At 35.6% G+C, this 21,274-nt stretch overlaps 5 protein-coding genes and 1 pseudogene across 6 annotated transcripts; 2 read left to right on the top strand and 4 right to left on the bottom strand.

Annotated features, from left to right (window-relative positions):
• The first annotated feature begins 2,816 nt into the window (after positions 1-2,816).
• GCK72_022873 lies at positions 2,817-3,740 on the top strand (annotated as a pseudogene). Its single transcript has 2 exons — positions 2,817-2,892; positions 3,553-3,740. Coding segments are annotated over exons 1-2 (264 nt in total).
• A 779-nt stretch (positions 3,741-4,519) lies between these two features.
• GCK72_022872 (uncharacterized protein) lies at positions 4,520-5,207 on the bottom strand (the record flags this gene model as incomplete). Its single annotated transcript, XM_003102880.2, has 4 exons — positions 4,520-4,739; positions 4,788-4,888; positions 4,936-5,041; positions 5,086-5,207. 4 exons carry the CDS (start codon positions 5,205-5,207, stop codon positions 4,520-4,522), a joined length of 549 nt encoding a protein of 182 aa, XP_003102928.2.
• A 976-nt stretch (positions 5,208-6,183) lies between these two features.
• GCK72_022871 (uncharacterized protein) lies at positions 6,184-6,732 on the bottom strand (the record flags this gene model as incomplete). The annotated part of the gene is made up of 4 exons (XM_003102965.2): positions 6,184-6,250; positions 6,315-6,418; positions 6,470-6,575; positions 6,635-6,732. 4 exons carry the CDS (start codon positions 6,730-6,732, stop codon positions 6,184-6,186), a joined length of 375 nt encoding a protein of 124 aa, XP_003103013.2.
• A 1,778-nt stretch (positions 6,733-8,510) lies between these two features.
• On the bottom strand, positions 8,511-9,457 carry GCK72_022870 (uncharacterized protein; the record flags this gene model as incomplete). The annotated part of the gene is made up of 4 exons (XM_003102873.2): positions 8,511-8,898; positions 8,946-9,046; positions 9,092-9,200; positions 9,252-9,457. The coding sequence occupies 4 exons, from the start codon at positions 9,455-9,457 to the stop codon at positions 8,511-8,513; spliced, it is 804 nt and encodes a 267-aa protein (XP_003102921.2).
• Positions 9,458-16,314: 6,857 nt separating this feature from the next.
• On the top strand, positions 16,315-17,515 carry GCK72_022869 (uncharacterized protein; the record flags this gene model as incomplete). The annotated part of the gene is made up of 5 exons (XM_003102921.2): positions 16,315-16,467; positions 16,516-16,890; positions 16,944-17,050; positions 17,112-17,337; positions 17,387-17,515. The coding sequence occupies 5 exons, from the start codon at positions 16,315-16,317 to the stop codon at positions 17,513-17,515; spliced, it is 990 nt and encodes a 329-aa protein (XP_003102969.2).
• Positions 17,516-20,575: 3,060 nt separating this feature from the next.
• Positions 20,576-21,011, bottom strand: GCK72_022868 (uncharacterized protein; the record flags this gene model as incomplete). The annotated part of the gene is made up of 3 exons (XM_003102861.2): positions 20,576-20,741; positions 20,791-20,891; positions 20,958-21,011. The coding sequence occupies 3 exons, from the start codon at positions 21,009-21,011 to the stop codon at positions 20,576-20,578; spliced, it is 321 nt and encodes a 106-aa protein (XP_003102909.2).
• Between the last annotated feature and the right edge of the window lie 263 nt (positions 21,012-21,274).

Raw genomic sequence — 21,274 nt, 5'->3', positions numbered from 1 at the left:
TTTTTCCGGTTAAAATGAGACCAAAATCATAAAAATTCAACGTTTCATTATTTCGACTTGCCAATAATCACAATTTTTGTGTAGTGCTGACTGTAAGCAATTCAATGAGATGATTCCTGCGTATCAACTACCGTGACTGCGACGAACTCGTAGAAGTTAAAATCAGAACATATTGACAATCTTCTTTCAACATGTAACAGAAACCAACAATTTCAAAGAAGAATTTATGGAAAATGGGAAAATCTAACAGAGTAAGTAAAATCTTCAGCAACTAAATCAACTCATTTTTTAAATTTTTACAGAATATCTGATTCAGAGACACAGAAGTGACAGAAACTTCAAACAAGTTATTATGGTACACTTCAACGCAAGTCGGACATAGAAAATTTTCGCGCACCAGATATGTTTTTGGCTCCCAATGGCAAGCTGCAGGAGTCTGGAATTCGTTGAGAAGATTCGAGTCGTTGTAAATGTTTTTCAACAAAACTATGACAAAAATGTGATTTCTCACGAGTTTCATGAATGAAAATTCAGTAGAGCATGAGCCTAATATGCAAACTTCAATATCCAATACAGAAAGTTAATAATTCAAAGAAAAAGTCGGCTCTATTCCAGTTTAGATGTCCTTTAAAAACAAGAAGGTCCCTTAAAACACTTAAACGTCCCTTGAAACACTTAGACGTCCCTTGAAACACTTAAACGTCCTTTCAAACTCTAATTTTTTTAAAACGTCCTTTCAAAAGTTTAGACGTCCCAAAAACGTTTAAACGTCCCATAAAATATTTAGACGTCCCTTGAAATCCCAAAATATAGTTCTGAAGATTTAAACGTCCCAAAAAACATTTAGACGTCCCAAAAAACATTTACACGTCCCAAAAAATATTTAGACGTCCCTCGAACACTTTCAGTGGCTTTTAGTGTTGAAGGGACGTCTAAACATTTTTTGGGACGTTTAAATGTTTTTTGGGACGTTTAAATGTTTATTGGGACGTCTAAATGTTTTTTGGGACGTCTAATTATTTAAAACCAAATTTCCGGACTTCAAGGGACGTCTCAATATTTTATGGGACGTCTAAACGTATTTTGGGACGTCTAAATGTTTTTTGGGACGTTTAAACATTTTTGAACATATTTGGGATCCGAAAGGACGTCTAAATGTTTCAAAGGACGTCTAAGTGTTTCAAGGGACGTCTAAGTGTTTTTTGGGACGTTCAAGTTTTCAAAGGACATCCAAACTGGAATAGAGCCAAAAAGTCTGCCCCTTGGCGACGGTGACCCAGTTTTTTTTTTCGAATTTCACATAGTCCACCCTAAAAATCCTCAAAACAGTCTTACATGTCATCTCCATCAAACACTTAAAAGAAAGTCGCTATCATGTTTTTAACACACAAAACATATTCTTAGAAAACCTTTCGGTGTCGAATTTATCTCAAAATAACGAAAACTAGTCCGCATACTCATACAACCACTGTATTGAGAAATGAGCTTCATAGCAAACAAAAAATCCATATCCCCAACATGTTAAAAATTCCCGTGAAGACCTGTGATGTTGAAATTTATCCTGCTTCACATAAACTTTCTGATAGAAACTTGCAACAAATTCCAGTTTGAGACACCGTTTAGGTGCAACTATGCGTGAATATTTAGCCACTGAAAATTCATCAGATGAAGCATCGATATAGCTAAACTTTGATATTTTACACATTTTAAATTACTCTTTTTGGTCTATGTCTTTAGAAGTGGTGAGGATGTAAAGATGACATTCCGAGTTTACAGAATACACCGACAGACATTTGGTGTTACTAGAAGAATGTACACAAGGCTTAAGAATTTGATCTCCGTTCAGTTTAGTTCTGCAATTTAGTTTTTAACATATCCTGTGTCTTTTTCCGTTCTACTCTATGTTTTCAGTCGCAACTTTCATCACTGACGGTCAATCGCTCTAACCGCCAGATTCAAAAGTGATTATGTTTGATGCAAATTTTCTGATAGTAGTTTTTTAAATTTAAACCGCTTAAGTCTTTCAAAAACTTTCGATCCATCCGTTCAAAATTGTGTTGGTCCCCCATTTTTCTCACACGCTTTCTACTCCTTCCTCTTTTGCCGTCTTCTTCGTCACAAAACGTTCTCCCGTTCCGAGGTCAATAAACCTCTTCGTCTCTCATTTCTACGTACTCTTTTCATCGATAAACATCATCCCTCTCGGTTGGCACTCTGCACATTCATCGTACTCTCTTCTCCCCTGCCTTACTCTTTTCGTTGTGTGACGTCACCCTAACAACGAATGCCGGCCACCTCTTTTTCTCTTCCACCATTTCTCTTCCATTTGCTTACAGAATGTTCTCGAAACTTTTTTTAAATGTGCGATTTTCAGCTTTCTTATAGAAATTTTTTGAAAAAATTTTAGATCATAAAATATTAGATTTTTTTGCGGTTAAAATGAGACCCAATTCATCAAAATCCACCCGTTTAATTTCTCACCATATCATGAAATAGAATTTTTGCATGTTTCTGACTGTCAAAAATTCAGTTTACAGGTATTTGCTGCTTTTCTATGACCAAAAGTAGGTCATATCTATAAGGAAACTACCACAAATAAGACGATCTCTAGAAAATGATGTAACGATGGAGTATTGGGAGTTTTGATGAATTCACTCAAGAAGAAGACAGTTATTTCGAAGAGAAAGTAAGTTGTTCTTTTATTTAATAAATAAACTACTACTTTTTAAGAAAATCAATGAGTGCAGAAATATCGAATGTTATATGACTGTTTGAACAATTCTGTAAACTCTGTTGGAAACAGGATAACTGGAATAATGTTGGCCCAAGCGACTTATGAGAAAACGTCGAAAAACATCCAACTTTCAAACCAAAGGGGAAAAAAGATAAGATGTAAGATTGCATATAATACTGTGATCTAAGGCAAGTTATTTTTAAACAAACATCAATTTATGTTTTTTTTTTTCAAAATCTCCAGATCCGGTTACAAGGCACCCAGGAGTTTGGCGCAACTTTGGAAACATACAAAAAGTGGTGTGTTCTTCGAACTGTGGAACTACCGGGTTGAAAAAACTAAATGTTCACCAACCGATCATCATCTCTAAAGGAAAGTCGAAACAACTAGGAGAGCATCCACAAATTAACTACATCGTTTCGAAATTTGCTGTCCGACTGGTTTCACAGATAAGATGCGAAAAGACTTCAGTACGATGAAAACAATCGCGCAACACACTCAAATGCCGCCACAGCAACTCTTGAGCAAAACGAAAAAGTTGATTACCGAGTTTCACAGCTAAGAGAACGTGCAGGCTTGCCTCAACTACTGAGGAATTCGTCTCTTGGCAGATCTTGCCAAGGTCAATGCTCGAGTTTTTAAGTCGGCGCTCTTTCATCCTGAAGGAACTAAAAGTAAGAAGTGTGAGAAAAGAAACGCCGAGTGGGCTCGTAGAATCAAGGAAAGCGGTATTTATTGTGAATCAGACATGACTTCTTGAACTGTTGTTGTACCGAATACTGGAAATTCTGGAGTGCTCATTCAAAAGTTCATCGCAGAGGCTTGTCGTATTAGGAAAACTCTTCATGTTCAATTTGGAGATCCAATGCGTGTTTCGATACAAGGAGTTTCTCCAAATGACTATTTGGATGGTGTCAGGAGTACAGTCAAGCAAGTTGCTGATCATGATGTTCACATTTTCATGATGATGATGTCGATGACAACAAGACTCGCTATGATTCTCTGAAGAAGCTACTATGTGTCGACTCCCCAATACCCAATCAAAGTGCCAATCTTTGTACTCTAGCCGGAAAATCAAGTGATGGTGGAGAGAACAAGAAGATCAACACAGCTTGGAAACAGTCTGACGCATTTTGTTAGAACCTCGAAGCCAAGTTGCAGGAATTACTATCTTTTCAAAGCTGCCAAGTCTCAGAAGATCGATATTACTAAAGTTTGAAAAGTGAGTATTTCTATTCCGAAACTGATACGAGAAGTTGTTCTTTTATAAGTTTTTTGAAAAAGCATTCATAGAAAATCATTTTTTAGATATTTAGCTAACCTTAGTATACATTCAACATCAAACACATTATTCTAAGAGAAGTCGCAGCTTGCTGACGAGACCAACGACTTCTCTTTTTTTTAATCAGTGGTAGTTGATACTGTCCAAGAATTAAATGGTCGAAACAGTTTTAGAATCAGATATATGTTTTCAACAATCAAAAAATCTTGTTTTTCTGCAGCGGTCTGAATGTAGATCCAAAATGTTTCATCTGAAAATTTTCACGATTCTGTTTGCTCGATCTGCAGTTATGTTTTGAAAGCCATTGGGTCTCTCAGTTTGATATGGTGGTTGGGTCACCTAACAGTTGTTGATACATCTTATCAGGGAGTCGTGTCGCTGATTCTATTTTGGATGTCACCAAAGCGTCCAAAAGTTAACGATAGGAAACTTGAAATAATTATTAAATTGTCAAAAGATACTGAGTTTGGAATCTAAGAAAAAGTTGGGTGTCCCAAATAAAATTAAGAAGTCGTATCTGAAGAGAAAGCGTCATCACTAAATCTAATACTATCGTCTTCGAATAGATGTCGTCGGCCGGTGACGTCTGTTTCATTTAGCCAGTCGTTCAGATCCTTGTCAACATTTGAACGATCCAACCCATTCATACCGAGCACTTGATAATTGAAAAACACCCAAGTACTCTGTGAATCAATGTTGACATCGTAGGAATAGGAATCCCAACTAAAATGCATTTCGTGAAGAAAAATTGATGTAAAAACTTAAACGCACAATTTTTTGACGGGTTCACTTCTGAGATGAAAGTTTTTCTGGCGAATTCGCCGTATCCCATGACAATCATGGTATATCTTGACCAGAGGCTCATAGTAGTCCTGTAAACAGTGATATATCATGAAAGAGCAAAGAGGAAATTACTAACATTGAAGAGACCGTCGCCACCCTTAAAAATCACATGTGCATTGTGGTGCAACACATTAGACCTTGTACATTGCAGCTTCACGACTGTAAGATAATCATCCAGAGATCTGAAATCTGAACATAACGTGAAATAAACAAGTTGGAAACTCACGTGGCGTCCCATTCCATATAGACGATGAACGCACAAAAATTATGACGTCTTTTACAGTGAATGGAACCGTCATAACCGATGACAGTTTGCCCATCATCTACTAACTCAAGTAGGCTTTTCATAGTGACTTTTTTACAATCACCTTGTGGAGAAAATAAAGGAAATATTAGGAAAAGAGTAATGAGAAACTTCATGGTATCAAAAGAAAACTATTCCAGTTAGAGAATTTAGAAAAGTGACAAAAACAGTGATAACTCAACATTTTGGTAATTTCAGAAGTGTGACATGATTCTTTTTTTGGTTCATATGGTCTAATTGACTGTCATAAAACTTTATTGGCTCAGAATTCATTTGTAGAAAATGTCAATCAGAATGAATTTTTGTTGATAATGTGAAAGAGTCACATTTCTATCGGCAGAGCGTTTTTAATTTGAAAGCAAAAACTGGGGGAACTGTAGATCTTTCCCAAACAATACAAGTAGAGATAATTAATTTTAGCCTGCTTTCCCAACATGAATTATTGAAAGTCTTTGAAGATTCTGAATATATTCTCACGTATTCAACACTCCAGGAGAATCACTCTTTACCAAACTTAAGAAAAACGTTTTATACCAACTTAAAAGAGGTACGGTTTTATTTGTTGCTTTTTTTTAGCATGTTTTGCGGTTGATATACCTTGATACAGTCCGTGATTGGTTTCATTCTCAACATCCACTGTTCATATCTTTTAAATTTTTGCTTCGAAATTTTTGCATCATTTAATCGAAGTCGTGCGACATTATTGGTTTATCAGATTTTCTAGTAGTTTTTTTCCAATGATGATTAATTTGATAGGTTCACCCTTGTACAAATTGACCAACAGTGATCATCTGACGTTTTCAATAAAATCGTGTCTCTTATCAATGCCTTCTTTTTCATTTCGACTCTGCACAATAAACTCTGATATGGCTCGACTTTTGCTTTCATTAACAGACACTTTTATTGTTTCGATAAAAAAAAGACATACACAGCCACAAAGTAGAAAATAGACACAAAATCAGCAAAGATCAATTGAAAATTATTTGGCAGGAAAAGGCATTTATGAGGAAAGTGTACCAATCATTCGAAGTCAGGAACACGTTCTCCCTCATCGATTAGTTGGACGTTCCAGTTATGGAAGACTTCTCTGCAAGTTAACTTAACGATTCAGTGAACATGACAACTTAGAAAACTCAAGAACAGTCACTCACTCGGATGTGATCTTGGCGTAATACACTTTGTTGCGAATAGTTCTGATGTTGTGACGTTTGGTAGTACAATTGTGGGTGACGCTTAACGCGATCTCATAGTAGTGCTGGAATGTATTCAGTTTTCAGGTATCCAATCATTTTTCATATTCCCTCACGTTATAAAAGCCGTCACCATTTTGGTCTCCAATAAGATGATAGGATATTTGGTTGGCGTCTACGCAGTGAACACCGCTTGTATCAATTCTGTCGTCCAAGAAGTGGCTGGAATGTTCATTTTTCTTTCCGGAACAATACCAGTTTTCTTATTTGTGAAAACTCACAAGGTGTCTTCCTCGTACATTGTAACGACATAGCACCATGTTTTGAAGAGAGGGCATGAAAGTGTTCCGTTAGTACGAAACAAAGTGGGAGATGCCATACAAGAAATTGTAAGAAAAATGAGAAGAAAGCAGATGAGCCTCATCTTCTTGAATAAAGCTGTTTGGATGAAGCAGAAAGTGAGATTTTTGCCCATATAGATAGAGCTTCAGACGCTTCTAGTCATATGTTAATGAGTAGATTCATCATTCGGTAAGACAGAGGAAATTGGAAAAAGCGAAAAAAGAGGATTTGCTTCTGAGAGAAGAATGGTGCTGTGATTGATGATGGCAAAGCAAGAGAGGCGCTTTTGGAGGGAAAAATGCTTTTTCGCTATAAAAGTAGATGACCGTAAACCATCTTTTCATGTCACGTTATGAGAAATCGGGTGACATGAGGAGTTGTTGAATTGATGAAAAGCCGAAAAGAAGTGAACTGACAAAGAATCATCTAGAACCATATTAGTTGCAAACCAAAATTCCAATAAAAATTTTTAGATTTTTGGTTTGGAAACCTTCAGAACGCCTTTAAAATTGTGGGATAACTCATCCAAAATTGAAACCTAAAATATGAAAAGTAAATGGTTTTTATTCGTAATTGAAGCACAGAAACCACAACAATCATTCAGGTACAAGTTAAGAACTTTTGACAATTGGAGCTCATTTTCACAATACGAGTTAAAGTTCGGTCCTTCTCTTCTGATCGTGGCGTTATTCTAGCAGATTCCAATCGGATGGTTGTAGATTGATGGGTATAAACTTGAGTTTGACATTTCTTGACAAGCAAAAATGACCGAAAATCCCATTAAACGATATAAATTACATGATTGATTTAAAACAGGAATATAAGAGAGACGAACACTGAAATAAGAATATTTAGAAACTTCTGAAATAAAGTTTAATTGTTGGTAGAGATTTTGCAGCAGATTATTTATTTCAATTAGAAAAATGCTTACCGTTAACTTAACAAATAATTTGGTAACATAGATTTATGATTCAGAAGAAAATAAGGAAAAGAAGACGAGCCAGCAACCGGCAGCTCTGGGGATACTTTATAGTAGGTGCTATTGTCGATTAGATAGAAAGCGACCTTCTACAGAATTGTGGGCTAAGAGACAATACTATAGACGGTGGTGCAAGAACGCAAATACCAAGGTAAAAGCTTAAGTCAACAGAATTGACCTCGATCTCGCACATATACACGCTCTTGCCCACCTTTTAGCAGGTTCCTGTGAGTTACAAACAAAGACGCAAAGGTTTTGTTCCTAAGATATTGCTTGAATGAATTGGGATCTACAACTGTTTTCTAACAATCATGTCTTACAGCTCCGTCTCGTGCCTACCCTTTTACGTTCCCAAGACCGCCATTATTTCTTAATGATTTTTTTCGTTTTTTGAGCGAGTTCCATCATCACCTTCATGAGTCATAACGCCATACTCTACCTTCGAAACGTTCGCTCTCGTTGTTCGAATAATTTTTACAGCTCAGCTCAGTTTTTAACCGCCAATGAATACTATCACGATTCACCACCAAGGTTTCTCCACTCATCTCGATACTCGTTTTTCATCCTGTATCTCAAAAAAAAATCATGTCTTAAACCATCATAATACTGGCATATATTATTGTAGCTCTTTGGTTTTTGATTATGGTCGATATATGTTCACTTTCGTACGAAAAGGTTACCAATTAATCAACACTGGGAACTTTATTTGACGGTAAGCAAAAAATTCACTAATGAAAAAGCTATTGTTTAGTTTGATATATGCACATAAGCGATAATCGATTCAGCTGGAGTTAATATAAGTCAAAGCGGGCCTTTTTTTAATCCACAAAAAAACTTTAAGCGGGAAGTGTAGAATTGGCGGTGTTGGCCTTTGCGACTTTATCGACGCTTTCCCAAAACGCGTTGGCAATCCATTTTGGATCAGAAAAAATGGTGATTTTCTCCGTGGTGGTTGCAACAGTAGTCGGGGCGGGAGTCGTTGTTGTGGAATTTCCCGATTCATCAGACATTCTCAAGCAGCGGTCAGTTGGGAAAGAGGACGGGACTACACCCCATGGTGGAATTTCTGGATATTGACTACGTCTTGTTGGATATTGGAAGTAGTGTTCTGCAGGCCAGTCTCTTACGACGTGATCGACGCGATATATGCCAAAAACTTCTCGGAGAGCATAAGCACGTGATCCTTTTTTAAGCAAATCGATTGTGTACTCGAAGCCAGTACAACTGAAAATTTTAAATAATTATTTTTAAATGAATTTCGTATATCTCACTTTGTTCGCCGATGTTGCACTTCAAATATGTGCTCGTACTTGAGAATTGTCTGTTTAACAGAGCAATCATGATAAATAATTACTTTGGGTTGATAATCCAACTGAAATATGATAATTTCTTCTAAAAAATAATAAAAACTACTTACGTCATATATTTCAGGCTCTGTTCCCGAATAGTCTAGCATTTGGTAGTGCTCCAGTACGCGACCACCCAATGCGCAGACCATTGGCATCGTGTGAACAACATCATCATAGCTACAAAATATTCAGACTTGTGGGCGAAAAATGAAACAAATTTAAACATACAATAAATCATCTTCCACATATTTGACGTACACGCACCACTCTTGACTCAGAGGACAGGTGAGATGGGCTAGGAACTCGGCGTGGCGCTTTCCTCTGATAGTGGGTGAAGAAGAGCCACCGTTGTATGACATGGGAAATACTGGCCCTTGGCACTTAACCAACACAACAAGGTATGCACAAAGAGAGAGAAGAAGAAGTGAATTCATTCCTGAAAATCAGAAATGCAGTATGGTCTCAACGACCAAAAAGATTTTATATTGAACTATAAATCAAATGTACTTTTTTCTGAGCGGATCCTTTTCCAATAGTTATAGACTAAAACCACTACAGCCAATTATTATGAGAGATAATCCGAGAAAGGGCGTGCTCTTAAGGTACTTGTACACTCATTTCGAAATAATACTAAAATCGTCGGAATCTGTATAGCCACCGCTATAAGAAAAAAGAAAAAAACGCATTGGTGATGAAAAACCTTTTCGGGAACAACCGAGCTGGCAAAGCCAATAGTGAAGACTGAATGAAACATAGCTTTCGTATTGCCCAAAAAGAGGCGGAGCAAAACTACAAAATTGGGCGGAGCTATCCTCAAAAGGACTGAAGTCCTTTGGAACTCCGAAACATTGACGAACAGATGCACGTGAAATGCACACGAACGGCAAGATGAGAATTGGAGAACCAGTAGACGTAGAGCAAGGTCTGAAACTGATCTGACTAGGGAAGGTCATGGACTCGGTCTGGAGTTATGGGTCGTGACCTATATCATTTGAAAGCTGAGAAAACGCTGATTCCAAATGTATATTCAGTTTTTGCCCTCGACGTCTGGTATTTAAGAAAAACAAGGTCAAAGTTCGGAAAAATGACAAATTATTGGATTTCTGACATGGGAAACATTATTTTTTGCAATTTTCGCGTGTTAAAAGGCAATAATTTGTCATTTTTTCAAACGTTGACCTTGTTTTTCTTGAATACCAGGCCTTGAGGGCAAAAACTGGTTACATTTTTGGAATCAGTGTTTTCTCAGCTTTCCAACGATATAGGTCACGGCTCATAACTCCAGACCGAGTCCATGACCTTCCCTAGTGAGAGAAGCAAGACCGAAAAAACAGCAAAACTGCAACGGATTCTCAACAATTTCTAAATACCTAGTGAATACTTGTGGAATTTTTCTGAAATACACTCTACTGAGTTTTTTCAAGGAAGCTTACTAAATAATTTTGTCGTTGTGAGCTCGATGAAATACTTCCTTATTTGCAAGCTGGGACCGATCCATGAACAATTCTGAAACTTGAAAGAGTTCACGGTATCCTTCGGCTATGAAAATGACACTATGCTCAAATTTTTTTCACGTTTTTTGAAAAGTTGAATTTTACTACCGAAATCAACCATGCAAAATGAAAGTATTCAGTAAAAGAGAACATCTCCGTCACAGTCCACTCACATTTGTAGTACTATCTCCAGTTTCTACCACTTATTAGCTTCTGATCAGAATTCTTTGCCACAGACGCATATAGCAATTTAGAAATGCATGCTCGTCAATACATGATTTTTGCTGTCAAATAATTTATGGCTATTATCAAAAGCCCTCAGTGACCTACCACACTTTTCAAGCTATGCTAAAAACTGGAACATTTGAAATCAAACTGAAAACATTTTGTTTCTTCCTCCCATTGTTGTTGAAAAATTATTTTGCTATCCTTTTCTAGGATTAGAATAATTTTTGCAGTATGCTGCCCATTTGTTGGAAAAGGAGACAGGAGAGAGGTTGGAATGTCAATTTTTCAATCTTTGTTAGCCAAATGAGGTTCGTTTTCTTTCAACCCATCAATCATCTTTTTTTGCACTGAAGACAACTGAAGCTGCCTCCAGAGGCTTGGTCTTCGCTCGTCTTCTCCCTATGTTTCACTAGTCTGTCTCTTTTTTTCTTTCCCTTCAAATTGACAGTAGTTCTTTTTTAGGAACAGCACGCATTCGTTTGATAATTTTTTTGAATCTCAATGGAAAAGAGAGAAAACGATGCATTTTTGAAGAAATTGAAATATACAGAATTGAAAAAGGGGGACTATAGCTGTGGCAAATTCAAGAAGATTATAATTTTGAACTTCAAGCCTTTCAGATTCCTTTGATTGAGAATTTTGAAAACAAAAAAAACACTAGAGTTTTGTTTTGTGAACCATGTATTTTGTAAAAAGACTAATTTAAATTACGAATGAGGTTCTATTTCTAGTTGTCTCCCTCTCCTTATTATTTGGAAACAATGTATTTTGCAGCAATGAGATTTCTGAATGAAGACTTTTTTTCAATCATTTATTGCTTTCTGATTGTTTTCTCTAATTCAAGCTATCAATTTTCTGTTTTATGTTCTCAAGAAATCACATTTGTTTTCCATCAGTTAATTTTTTTCGTTTATATGTTTTGTGTTTCAAAGGTCTTCGCACTCATTCTATCAGGTTTAAATTAAACTTCTAAGAATGAAAAATAAGTGTTTATCAATTATGTATTAGCCATGAGTACTGATTACATCTTTGCCGTCGTTGTTGTGAGTGTGTGATGCCGGTCGCGCTGAACTCTGGCGGCTGCATAAATTGAAAAGAGGGCAAAGACTTCTGAAAAACTGAATATTTTACACTGCTGAATATTCAAAGCAGCATTCGGAGGAAGCTGGTTATTCGATCAGCTTCCCCATTCGTGTGTCTATCTCATTCTTTTCCTTCTTCTCCAAATTGACAGCAGTTTTTTTTTGAGGAAATGTATGCATCCGTTTGTTTAAAAGTTCTTTCTATCTCCTTTGGGAGAACAAAAAAGATGTAATGCCAAATGCATTTTCAAGGGGGCTGATTGAAGAGAACGCTGAAGAAAGAAAGAAAGAAAGAACTACGGTATTGTACGCAATGGGAAGATAATTATATAACCTTGTCAACATGTGAAATTTAGATAAATTATAAATTAAATTTAGATAAATTATAAATTAAATTTAGATAAATTATAAATTTAAACATCAGGAACCATTGGAAATGTTAAGCTGAACTTCAAAACATGATCACACACGTAACTCTGCTATTATTCCACGGTTTGAAGCAAAATTAGAGTTATTATGTAGCACTTTTACTATTCTACTAATGTTCTTAAAAACTTTTTTATTTCCAAAATCTATCATCATTCTCAATAATCATACTCAATTGTTCATCTAACGGCAGGGAGAGCGGGGCTGTGAAAGAAGACTGGTCGGATAGACAACATTTCTCTTTTCTAACTTCGGTTAGAATGCACTACATTTCAAATGAGGTTCGTTTTCTTTCCATCCATCAATCTTCTTTTTTTGCACAGAAGACATCTGAAGCTGGTTCCGGAGACGAATTGGCGTTAGCTCAACTCCTCTTTATGCTTCACTAGTCTATCTCTTTTTTTCTCTCCCTTCAAATTGACAGTAGTTCTTTTTTGAGGAGCTGCACGCATTCGTTTGTCAAATTTTTTGTTTCAATGCCTAATGAAGAAGATAGAAAATGATGCAATACTGAATACATGTTTGAAGAAACTGGATAGAGGGAACACTGAAAAGAACAAGGCGAAACTACGGTATTTGACAAAGCGTAAAAAAACAAATGTGATCGTCTTGCAATATGATGGAACAAAAAAGGAGAGAGACAAACATAAATTAGCGTCTTAATGTAGCATTTTTATTCATTTACTAACTTTCGTCAAAATATTATCAAAACCTTTGCTTATCTCCAAAACCCATACAGCGGAATATATTTTCGAAGCTAATCACTTCCATAAGCTAAGTGAAAAAAGTAGAAGAATGCCTTTTCAACTTTCGCTTTCCCGGAGATTCCCGGGAGATCTACGTTCTGAAAAAGGTGATTTTCTCATTTATCCATTTTTCATCTTCTTTAGAAATGATGTTTAGCACAGTATTGAAGAAGTTATAGGTTTTTGCTTGTTCTCTTTTCAAACATTTCGATTTTAGGTTTCTCTTTATTTTTTTGGTTGGAATGTCAATTTTTCAATCATTTTTCAGCTTCCGTTAGAATGCACTACATTTTTAATGAGGTTCGTTTTCTTCAATTCATCAATCTGTCTTTTTTCATGTTCCCGTTTTCCATCAATCCATCTTCTTCGTCTTTTTTTTCACCCTGAAGATATCTGAAGCTGCCTCCGGAGGCTGCATGGTCTTTGCTCGACTTCTCCCTATGTTTCACTTGTCTATCTGTTTTTTCTCTCCCTTCAAATTGACAGTAGTCCTTTTTTGAGGAGCTGCATGCATTCGTTTAACAAATTTTGTTTCAATGCCCTATGGAGAAGATAGAGAATAATGCAATACTGAATACATGTTTGAAGAAACTGGATAGAGGGAACACTGAAAAGAGGAAAAAAGAACTACGGTATTAGAGAACGTGTGAAAGATATATGTGGTCATTTTGCAATATGATAAAACATAAAACTAATACACAGATATCATCTTAATGAGATAAGGGAAAAGGCTGAAATGAAACCTATCAAATTTGTTATTTTCGCTTTTTCAGAACGTGTAGACAAACCAATACTTTACCCAAAACAATAAGAGAAAAAGAAATTTCAAATTGATCTTAAGATAAGAGGAATGACTGAAATAACAGTTAATTACTGACTTGTTTTTTAATGTTTCCAGAACATGCAAAAAACTGATACATGGTATTAAGAGTTGGAAAAATTATATTATAAATTGAAGTGATGCCTATTTCTGAGACTTCGAAAGTCTTGTAATTCATAATTTTGCATCATATCTCATATAATTACCCTCATTTAGATACAATAGAAATGTCGAAAACAATCATTTTCATCGTTGTATTCAATTTCGTCAAAAAATAAATAAAAAGATGTCTCATCTCCAACATCGCGTAATTCTTCGAGTAGACCTCATTCGTTTTTTCCTAGACTAGCAGGAAAGAAGAGTTTTAGAAAAAAGCAAGAGACAGAAATGCAAACGGAAAAACGCAGAGACATTCCCATCGAATACAAATGAAAAATTCAGAAGAAGTTTCATTTTCAAATTCACAAGCGCAATAAACGCGATGTGAAGAAAACTACTGATGTAACTCGCCACATGTATTTTGCCACGACGACCTAGAAACGTGGTTGCTGGGATGATTTACTGTTTTAGAATCGATTAGTGTTAACAGCATTTTGTGATCTCTCGCTGTTGTTATGATATTATCAAAAATGGGTGTGATATCCAATAGGACGCACTGTACTAGATATTGCAATAGCTGTGCATTTCTGAATAGATGATATTGAAAAATTAAGAGAAACAGAATACAACCAACAAAGAAAGTAGGCAGTCGAGCCCCACCATAGTGCCATATGGTGGACGCTGAGAAACTGATTTAGTAGATGTCATCGGGAGAGAGAAACACAATTAGACATGTAAGAAAAGGGGGTCGCGGAGAACTATGGATTGAACCATGGATCACCAGAAGTATTAACTTCACAACCCTTCTGCCTTGTTTGATGATCGTCTAAAGTTTGAAAGATTTCTTGTCTTCTCTTTGCCTGAACGAATAGTTAAGAATGTCTGCTATGCAATCAACGGTAGCCAATCTTAATCGTTTGTTTTGGTGTTGAATGGACAAATTTTACTCATAATTAACAACATTGAACACACTTGTAATATATGTTTTCTTTTTTTCAGTGTTAACCAAAAAAACAAGAGAAAAAAATTAAGTCGGATTCTTCAAAATATAATCATAAATCTATTAAACACGACTGCGGGTAGCGCTGTAGACTGCACAGGGAAAAAAAAGAAATGACAAACATTTTTCATCTTTTTCAAAATTTTTTGGTCGAGTCACTTTGAGACACTGTAACTTTGTTTATTTTTGATGATTTATTAAAATTCAAATTGTTATAGAAAGGTGAAGGTGTGGGCTACAAAAAAGCTAACTAAATTATTTTACGAAAACTGAAAACTATAAAGATACGAGTCATAACGTGAAAATTGTCAGTACTCATGAAATCAAAAAGTAGCCATTTTCGAAAAAAAAGTCTTTGGGGACCATGTTTATAAAACATTATTTTTGTTTTAAAAAACTGTGTTTTGGCATGTTGTAACAACATTCCGCCATGATCCGTGTTTTTGCGTTTTTCAGTAGAAATACGTGGAAATGGCTTTAATAGTTGAAAAATTGAAATTAAGTCTCTAAAATGAAAGGTGAGCCATATATTTGAACATGTATGTGTACCTCACTCAACACGGGGAATCGAATAAACATGGTCCCCAGAGACCTTTTTTCGAAAATGGCTACTTTTTGATTTCATGAGTACTGACAATTTTCACGCTATGACTCGTATCTTTTTAGGTTTCAGTTTTCGTAAAATGGTCCAGTTAGTTTTTTTGTAGCCCACACGTTCACCTTTCTATAACAATTTGAATTTTAATAAATCATCAAAAATAAACAAAGTTACAGTGTCTCAAAGTGACTCGACCAAAAAATTTTGAAAAAGATGAAAAATGTTCGTCATTAGCTGGAAACGAATTTGTTGCCGCTAAAACATCTAGTGTTTTTTTAGTTTCAGTAAGGTCTATCTTTGGTGAAAACATCGTTGAGAATCTCGCGTTTCACTCAGGGTCATTCCCTTGTCAGTTTTTGTGGAATTGTAAATTCATGTGTTTAGAAATGCTGTTCAAATGATCAAATGTTTGACGGTAAAATAGTAGAATAGAAGCATGAGACCAATTCGAGTAAGCTCAAGTTAAGCACACGTTTTTTTTGAAATTAGAGGAATTTTTTGCAGGATGAGGCTATGAGTAATAAAATACAAACCAAGTCAGAACCAAGTAACCCCAAAAATTTGGGATCAATTCCATTTATTTTTAGAATAAAAAAGAGGAAACAAAAAAGAGATCGCACGTTTTTTAACTACATTTTTATGTATTCAATTAAAGTCAGAAGTCTGGTTCGAAATGTCAAATAAAATTCCTATTTTCGAAATGAATCAGAACAATATAATCCGCAGCTCCGCCCATTTTTCATTCTCTATCTTTTGGAAATGTTGCCATTCTGAATTTTTTGTTGTTGCAAAAGTCAGCATGGATCTTTTGCAAAATCCTAAGTTTGTTATAACAACTACCTACGGGATAGTTGGAATGCTGCTCTATACTTGGGTTTCTGTCGCCATCCTCATCAATCGGTATATTTTGAAGAGCTCGTTTTTCAAACTATTTGTGATCAGTTATGTAATCGTAAGTTGAATTTTTCACTCTTTCAAACTGTTTATACATATTTTATAGAACAATGTTACATATACAAACTCGTTCATAACTCTCCGCTTACCTCAAAGTACTGGGATAAATGGAACTTTGGCTGCATTTTTCAAAAATCACGATTCCTGTTCTGAAAAAGCTCAGTACCAAATCAACATATCTCACACTCTACACTATCAATTTGCATATATCCAATACATATTCAATTTTTATCTATGTCTGCATAGATTTATCGCTATCTACTTCCCTCTCGCAAAATCAAAAGTGTGTATAGCAGCTGCTTGGATCATCGTTCTCGTTTCGTTCATTCTACCATTTTTGGATACCAAACGGATACTCTCAAACTGCTCATACTACCAATATAGTGAGAAAAATGACAGTTTCTCCATTGTCAGTACTATCGTAAGTTTTTAAGTTAAAACTTTCTTAATTAAGTTGCAGAAACTTGTTTTTAGGAAAGAAAAGAACTTTATACATGGCTCACCCCACTTCTGATCTGCATCACTGTAATGAACATCATATTGAATACACTTTCATTTCTGAAAATGAACAGAATCGTTGGGTAAGTGATATCATTATAGAAAACTTGTATTTTTCACAGACACTACGTATTTATGTTTCAGAAACCGACAAAACATGCCAAAGAGTAATCTTCTCAAACTAACAATCTGCATTGCAATGATTGACGCATTTCTCGCCATCCTTGGTTTCCTAAATGCATATATCGTCACTGAAAACGCATCCGAAAACCACATTCTGATGGCACATTGGATATCGGTTCTGACTCCATTTGCAAGTGACGCTCTCACTTTGTCGCCTCCAATTCTTCTTTTAACATTCAGCAGATCGGTATGACTAATTTCAAGTCACCATTTTTTATCAAAGTTCATTTTTTTAGATTCGACGTAGTTGCATTGACATGATTCCATTCCTCAGAAGATTCAATCGTCACCCATGGTTTGCTAGCCCTGGAAGCATTATGTTTGCGGCAAGATACAACAATCGCGTGGAAAATCTTCAAAACTGAATCTACATAACATTTTCAAACAATGTTTCTTTTTTCCCTTCCATTTTAAATTTCTTGTTAAGTAGTTCTCAGATTACTTCAAGTTTTTTGTGCAGTTAATTCTGATCATTTGGCTGTTTTCGAATGTTGAATAAATTTTTTACTTGAATACAAATTTATGAGAAGTCTATTTAGTAGGCAAATCATCAGAATACATTTGATCGATGTGTTTTTTCTGACTTTCAGTTGTAGCAAGGTGCAAAAGGTTCGAATCGGTTTTTTTCTGGTTTCTGGAAATTCGAATGAATCACAAAGGTATGTAGTCTGATTCGAAAGAGAGGGAATTTGAAAAACAAATCAGAAAAGATTCAAAATTAAAATATGTCTTTGACTTAGCAGTTTTGTAGAAAGTAAGTATTTGCTTCTAATATGAAACTAAACTAATTTGATATCACAGCTTTATTTGCAGGTTGAGTATATTATTCAGTTTGTTCCTTTTTTATTCACCATTTCTTATTGTCATATAAATGATAAAAATACTAAGTTGTATGCCAGACTATGTTTTAGAAAGTTTTTTTTCCGGTAGAAATGTTGTTGTTAGTATTTCTTACTTGAAAAATTTACTTGAAAAATATAATTAAGAACAAGTCCATAAAGCACGTAAACACACATGCAGAAAAAAGCGGGTCATTTACAAGTTAATTCGAAGAACGTAAAACCGAAGACAACTTGACTGGAACTTCTGGGAATGACAATTGGTATCATTTGTGGAAATTTTCAGTTTCATTTGTTGAGGTGAAGTGTAGTCCGCATCAAAACTTGAGTCATGGGCTTGACAAAGTTTTTCGTGATTTTTAGCTGAAAAACTTTGATAACCTGAAAATACAGGTACAGAGAAGCCAGGAAGAACTGGCAATCACCAGAGTGATCCAGTTGTGAGATTGCGACAGAAAAACGATGCAAAATCGAAGTGATTCACTGTTTTGCTCTGAGAGTTTGAACGGAGACTGTATGAGGTTAGATCAAAAGTGAGAAGATTTTTGAGCTCGAGAAGTTGTTTTTGTCAGTTTCTAAAATAAGTTTTCAATCAATGCATTTGTAATCGCATTCATTATATTTCCCATATGAGTTTACCCTCTCTGAATGATATCATTCATCAATAAAATTAGTCACTTTTATTTCGATTCCTCTGGACTTGTATTTTGTAGTTCAAAACATGATTTATTATGAGAAGTGATCAGTTGAGATCAGTTTTCGTTTCTACTTTTCAATCTAACTCAAAAACAAGAGTGTACTCGTTAATCTTTTTACTCATTATCAACTCTTTTAGGAGTTACCGCGTGCGTCAGTCTGCCGTGAGTACTTATTTCAGTTTACACTCTTTTCTCCGGAAGAACCACCCACTCTCATTTTTGGTATTTTCTTCATTCATCCTTCTATTTGAGGCTCTGCAGTTTTAATAATATTTTTGGATTCGTCAGTTTCTCTTATATAAATTGTTTCTTTTTAGGTTATTACGATGTCGTCTCATAATGCATCTGTCAACCAAAACCAAGCTCCAGCGAACCGGGTAGATCCTTTTACTTCCGAATACAGTTTTACTTATTTTTGAATTTTAGATTTTTGTAAGTGTTGGAACGAACCAAGAAACTGAAAGACAACGGAAATGCCGGTGGGTGATACGCAATTTTAACCTTATGAAAAGTTCATTTTTCCAGCCTTGCCTGCGTTCCAATTACCATCTTTGGTGCATTCCTCGCGGTTTTCATCTACTACATCATCATGTTCGGAATTTACAAATAAGAGATGCAATATAAAGCTAATTAGCAGGCTTGTACAGAATTGTGGGTTTTTGGATTTACATGAATCATGCATGGTGCATTCTAGAGAAAAAAACCACGTAATTCAGAAAATGTATTTTATAATTTTGAACTCTGCTATTCCTGACCTTAAATTCCGTACAAGTTTGCTAAAAAGCTGTATTAATTACAAAGTTTGTTGAAAGTTGAATAGATTTTTGGAGAATAAAGTCGATTCAGAGGAAGTATGTGTTAACTAATTCAACTGGGAACGGGAGATTCGAACATACAAAAATCTTGGGGATGCCTGTAAACGGAGTTGGACTTCGATACAAATGTAGTAAGATATATGCACCGGTATCACTCCAAAAGATGCTTTGTGATAGTTCACATGTTCGTGGAATATTTCAAACTTTCATCTCATTTAATTCAACACTCCAATTTGTTTCGAGTACTTTGATTTGGTAGAATCTAGCACTAACAGAATTTTCCGCAGTGGGAGGCTTTACAATTAGTCTAACTTCTACAAAGTGATACTCAATTCATTAATCTCCGCGTGTATATCAAAATATGAAAATACTCATTTCCTCATAATTTGAATGCCAATTTTTGCTCTTGAACATTGAGCGTTTGAACTCATTCTGTTCTCCATGAGTCAGCCGGCACTTCCCAAAAGGATTCAACAAGAGATTATGTCGTTTTCAATTTGAAATGTTTTGATCGACGTTCTTGATGGCATTAATTAGTCAGTCTGAAGAAAGCTTTCCGAGTGCTGTTTACGTTCAAAAATTAAACAGATGGTTACTCAAAATTGCAGCAACAAAGATGGAATCAATTTGAATTTACCAACTTGTGAAGTTCTCATGAAGTTATGAAGTTAAGAAATGCACGGGTGATGTTCGGAAGTTGAATTTTCTTTTAATGACGAGGACTCGGAAATTGAATGTTTTGATTCTGGATGAGGATGAAAAATTATTAGAACAGTATTGGGACGGTGAAAATGAAGAGCAAATCAAGCATTCAGATTTCCAAAATCTTCATCTGACTGAGAAAAGAAAAATAAAAGATTTTAAAACAAGATATTTCTCATGAAAAACTGGATTTTATTGAGGAACTACAGTACTGATGATGAAGCATCCGATTACGTAAACGAATAAATATCTAAATATCCGACGTGGAGGAGAAAATTGATGATTACAAAAACAAAGTTATTTTTATAATGTTTATTAATTTGTTTATTGTCTCACTTTTAATAATAATAAAAAACTGAGTCAACATAACATCACATGAGCATCTTTCCCTCACTCCGAGTGAGGTTACGGCGCAGCTCCATCACCAAACGATGTTCTTTCTCATCGATGAGAACTTCGCCAGTTCCCGAAAATCCCCCTGCCAGAAATACCCAGAGATATCCGATCGAGGCGCCGAGCAAAAGGACGGCAATCAACCTAAAGAGGAGCACATTCTTACACGAAACATATAATTATCATCACTCACGTCACCATGAGAAGATTCAATTGTTGTTCATCGTTCAGCCTTTTGAGTATTGGGACCCGATTTTTCGCTGTTCGCAATTGAGGTTGAAGGAGTGGTTGATCCTGGAAATTGCATTTTTTTAATGTTTTATTTTGTATCAATAATCCCAATCACTTTATCTTACTTACTTCAGAGTCCATCACTGCCATTTCGATATCATCGTTATCACCGGAGATTGACATGTTTATTCGAGTTGTGAAGATATGAGAAATTAGAAAATTAAATAATATGGAAAGAATGAAGATACGTAAAGAAAACAGAGGAAATGCGCAATGCGCACACGACGCATAACTTGTACGTCTCCGAGCATAATTAGCACGAGAGTTATCACCCGACTACGATTTTCATCCAGACAGCCGTCTAGGGACTGTGTCAGCTGAAGTGATGTTGCACTTTTTAACAGAACCAAAGTTAAAGTACATATTGAAAAGAGGAGCATAACACA

The sequence above is a fragment of the Caenorhabditis remanei genome, chromosome X, assembly GCF_010183535.1.
Source record: "Caenorhabditis remanei strain PX506 chromosome X, whole genome shotgun sequence".
NCBI classification, from domain to species: domain Eukaryota; kingdom Metazoa; phylum Nematoda; class Chromadorea; order Rhabditida; family Rhabditidae; genus Caenorhabditis; species Caenorhabditis remanei.
Note: the sequence above shows the minus strand (reverse complement) of the source record. Positions and strands in the feature narration are given on the sequence as shown.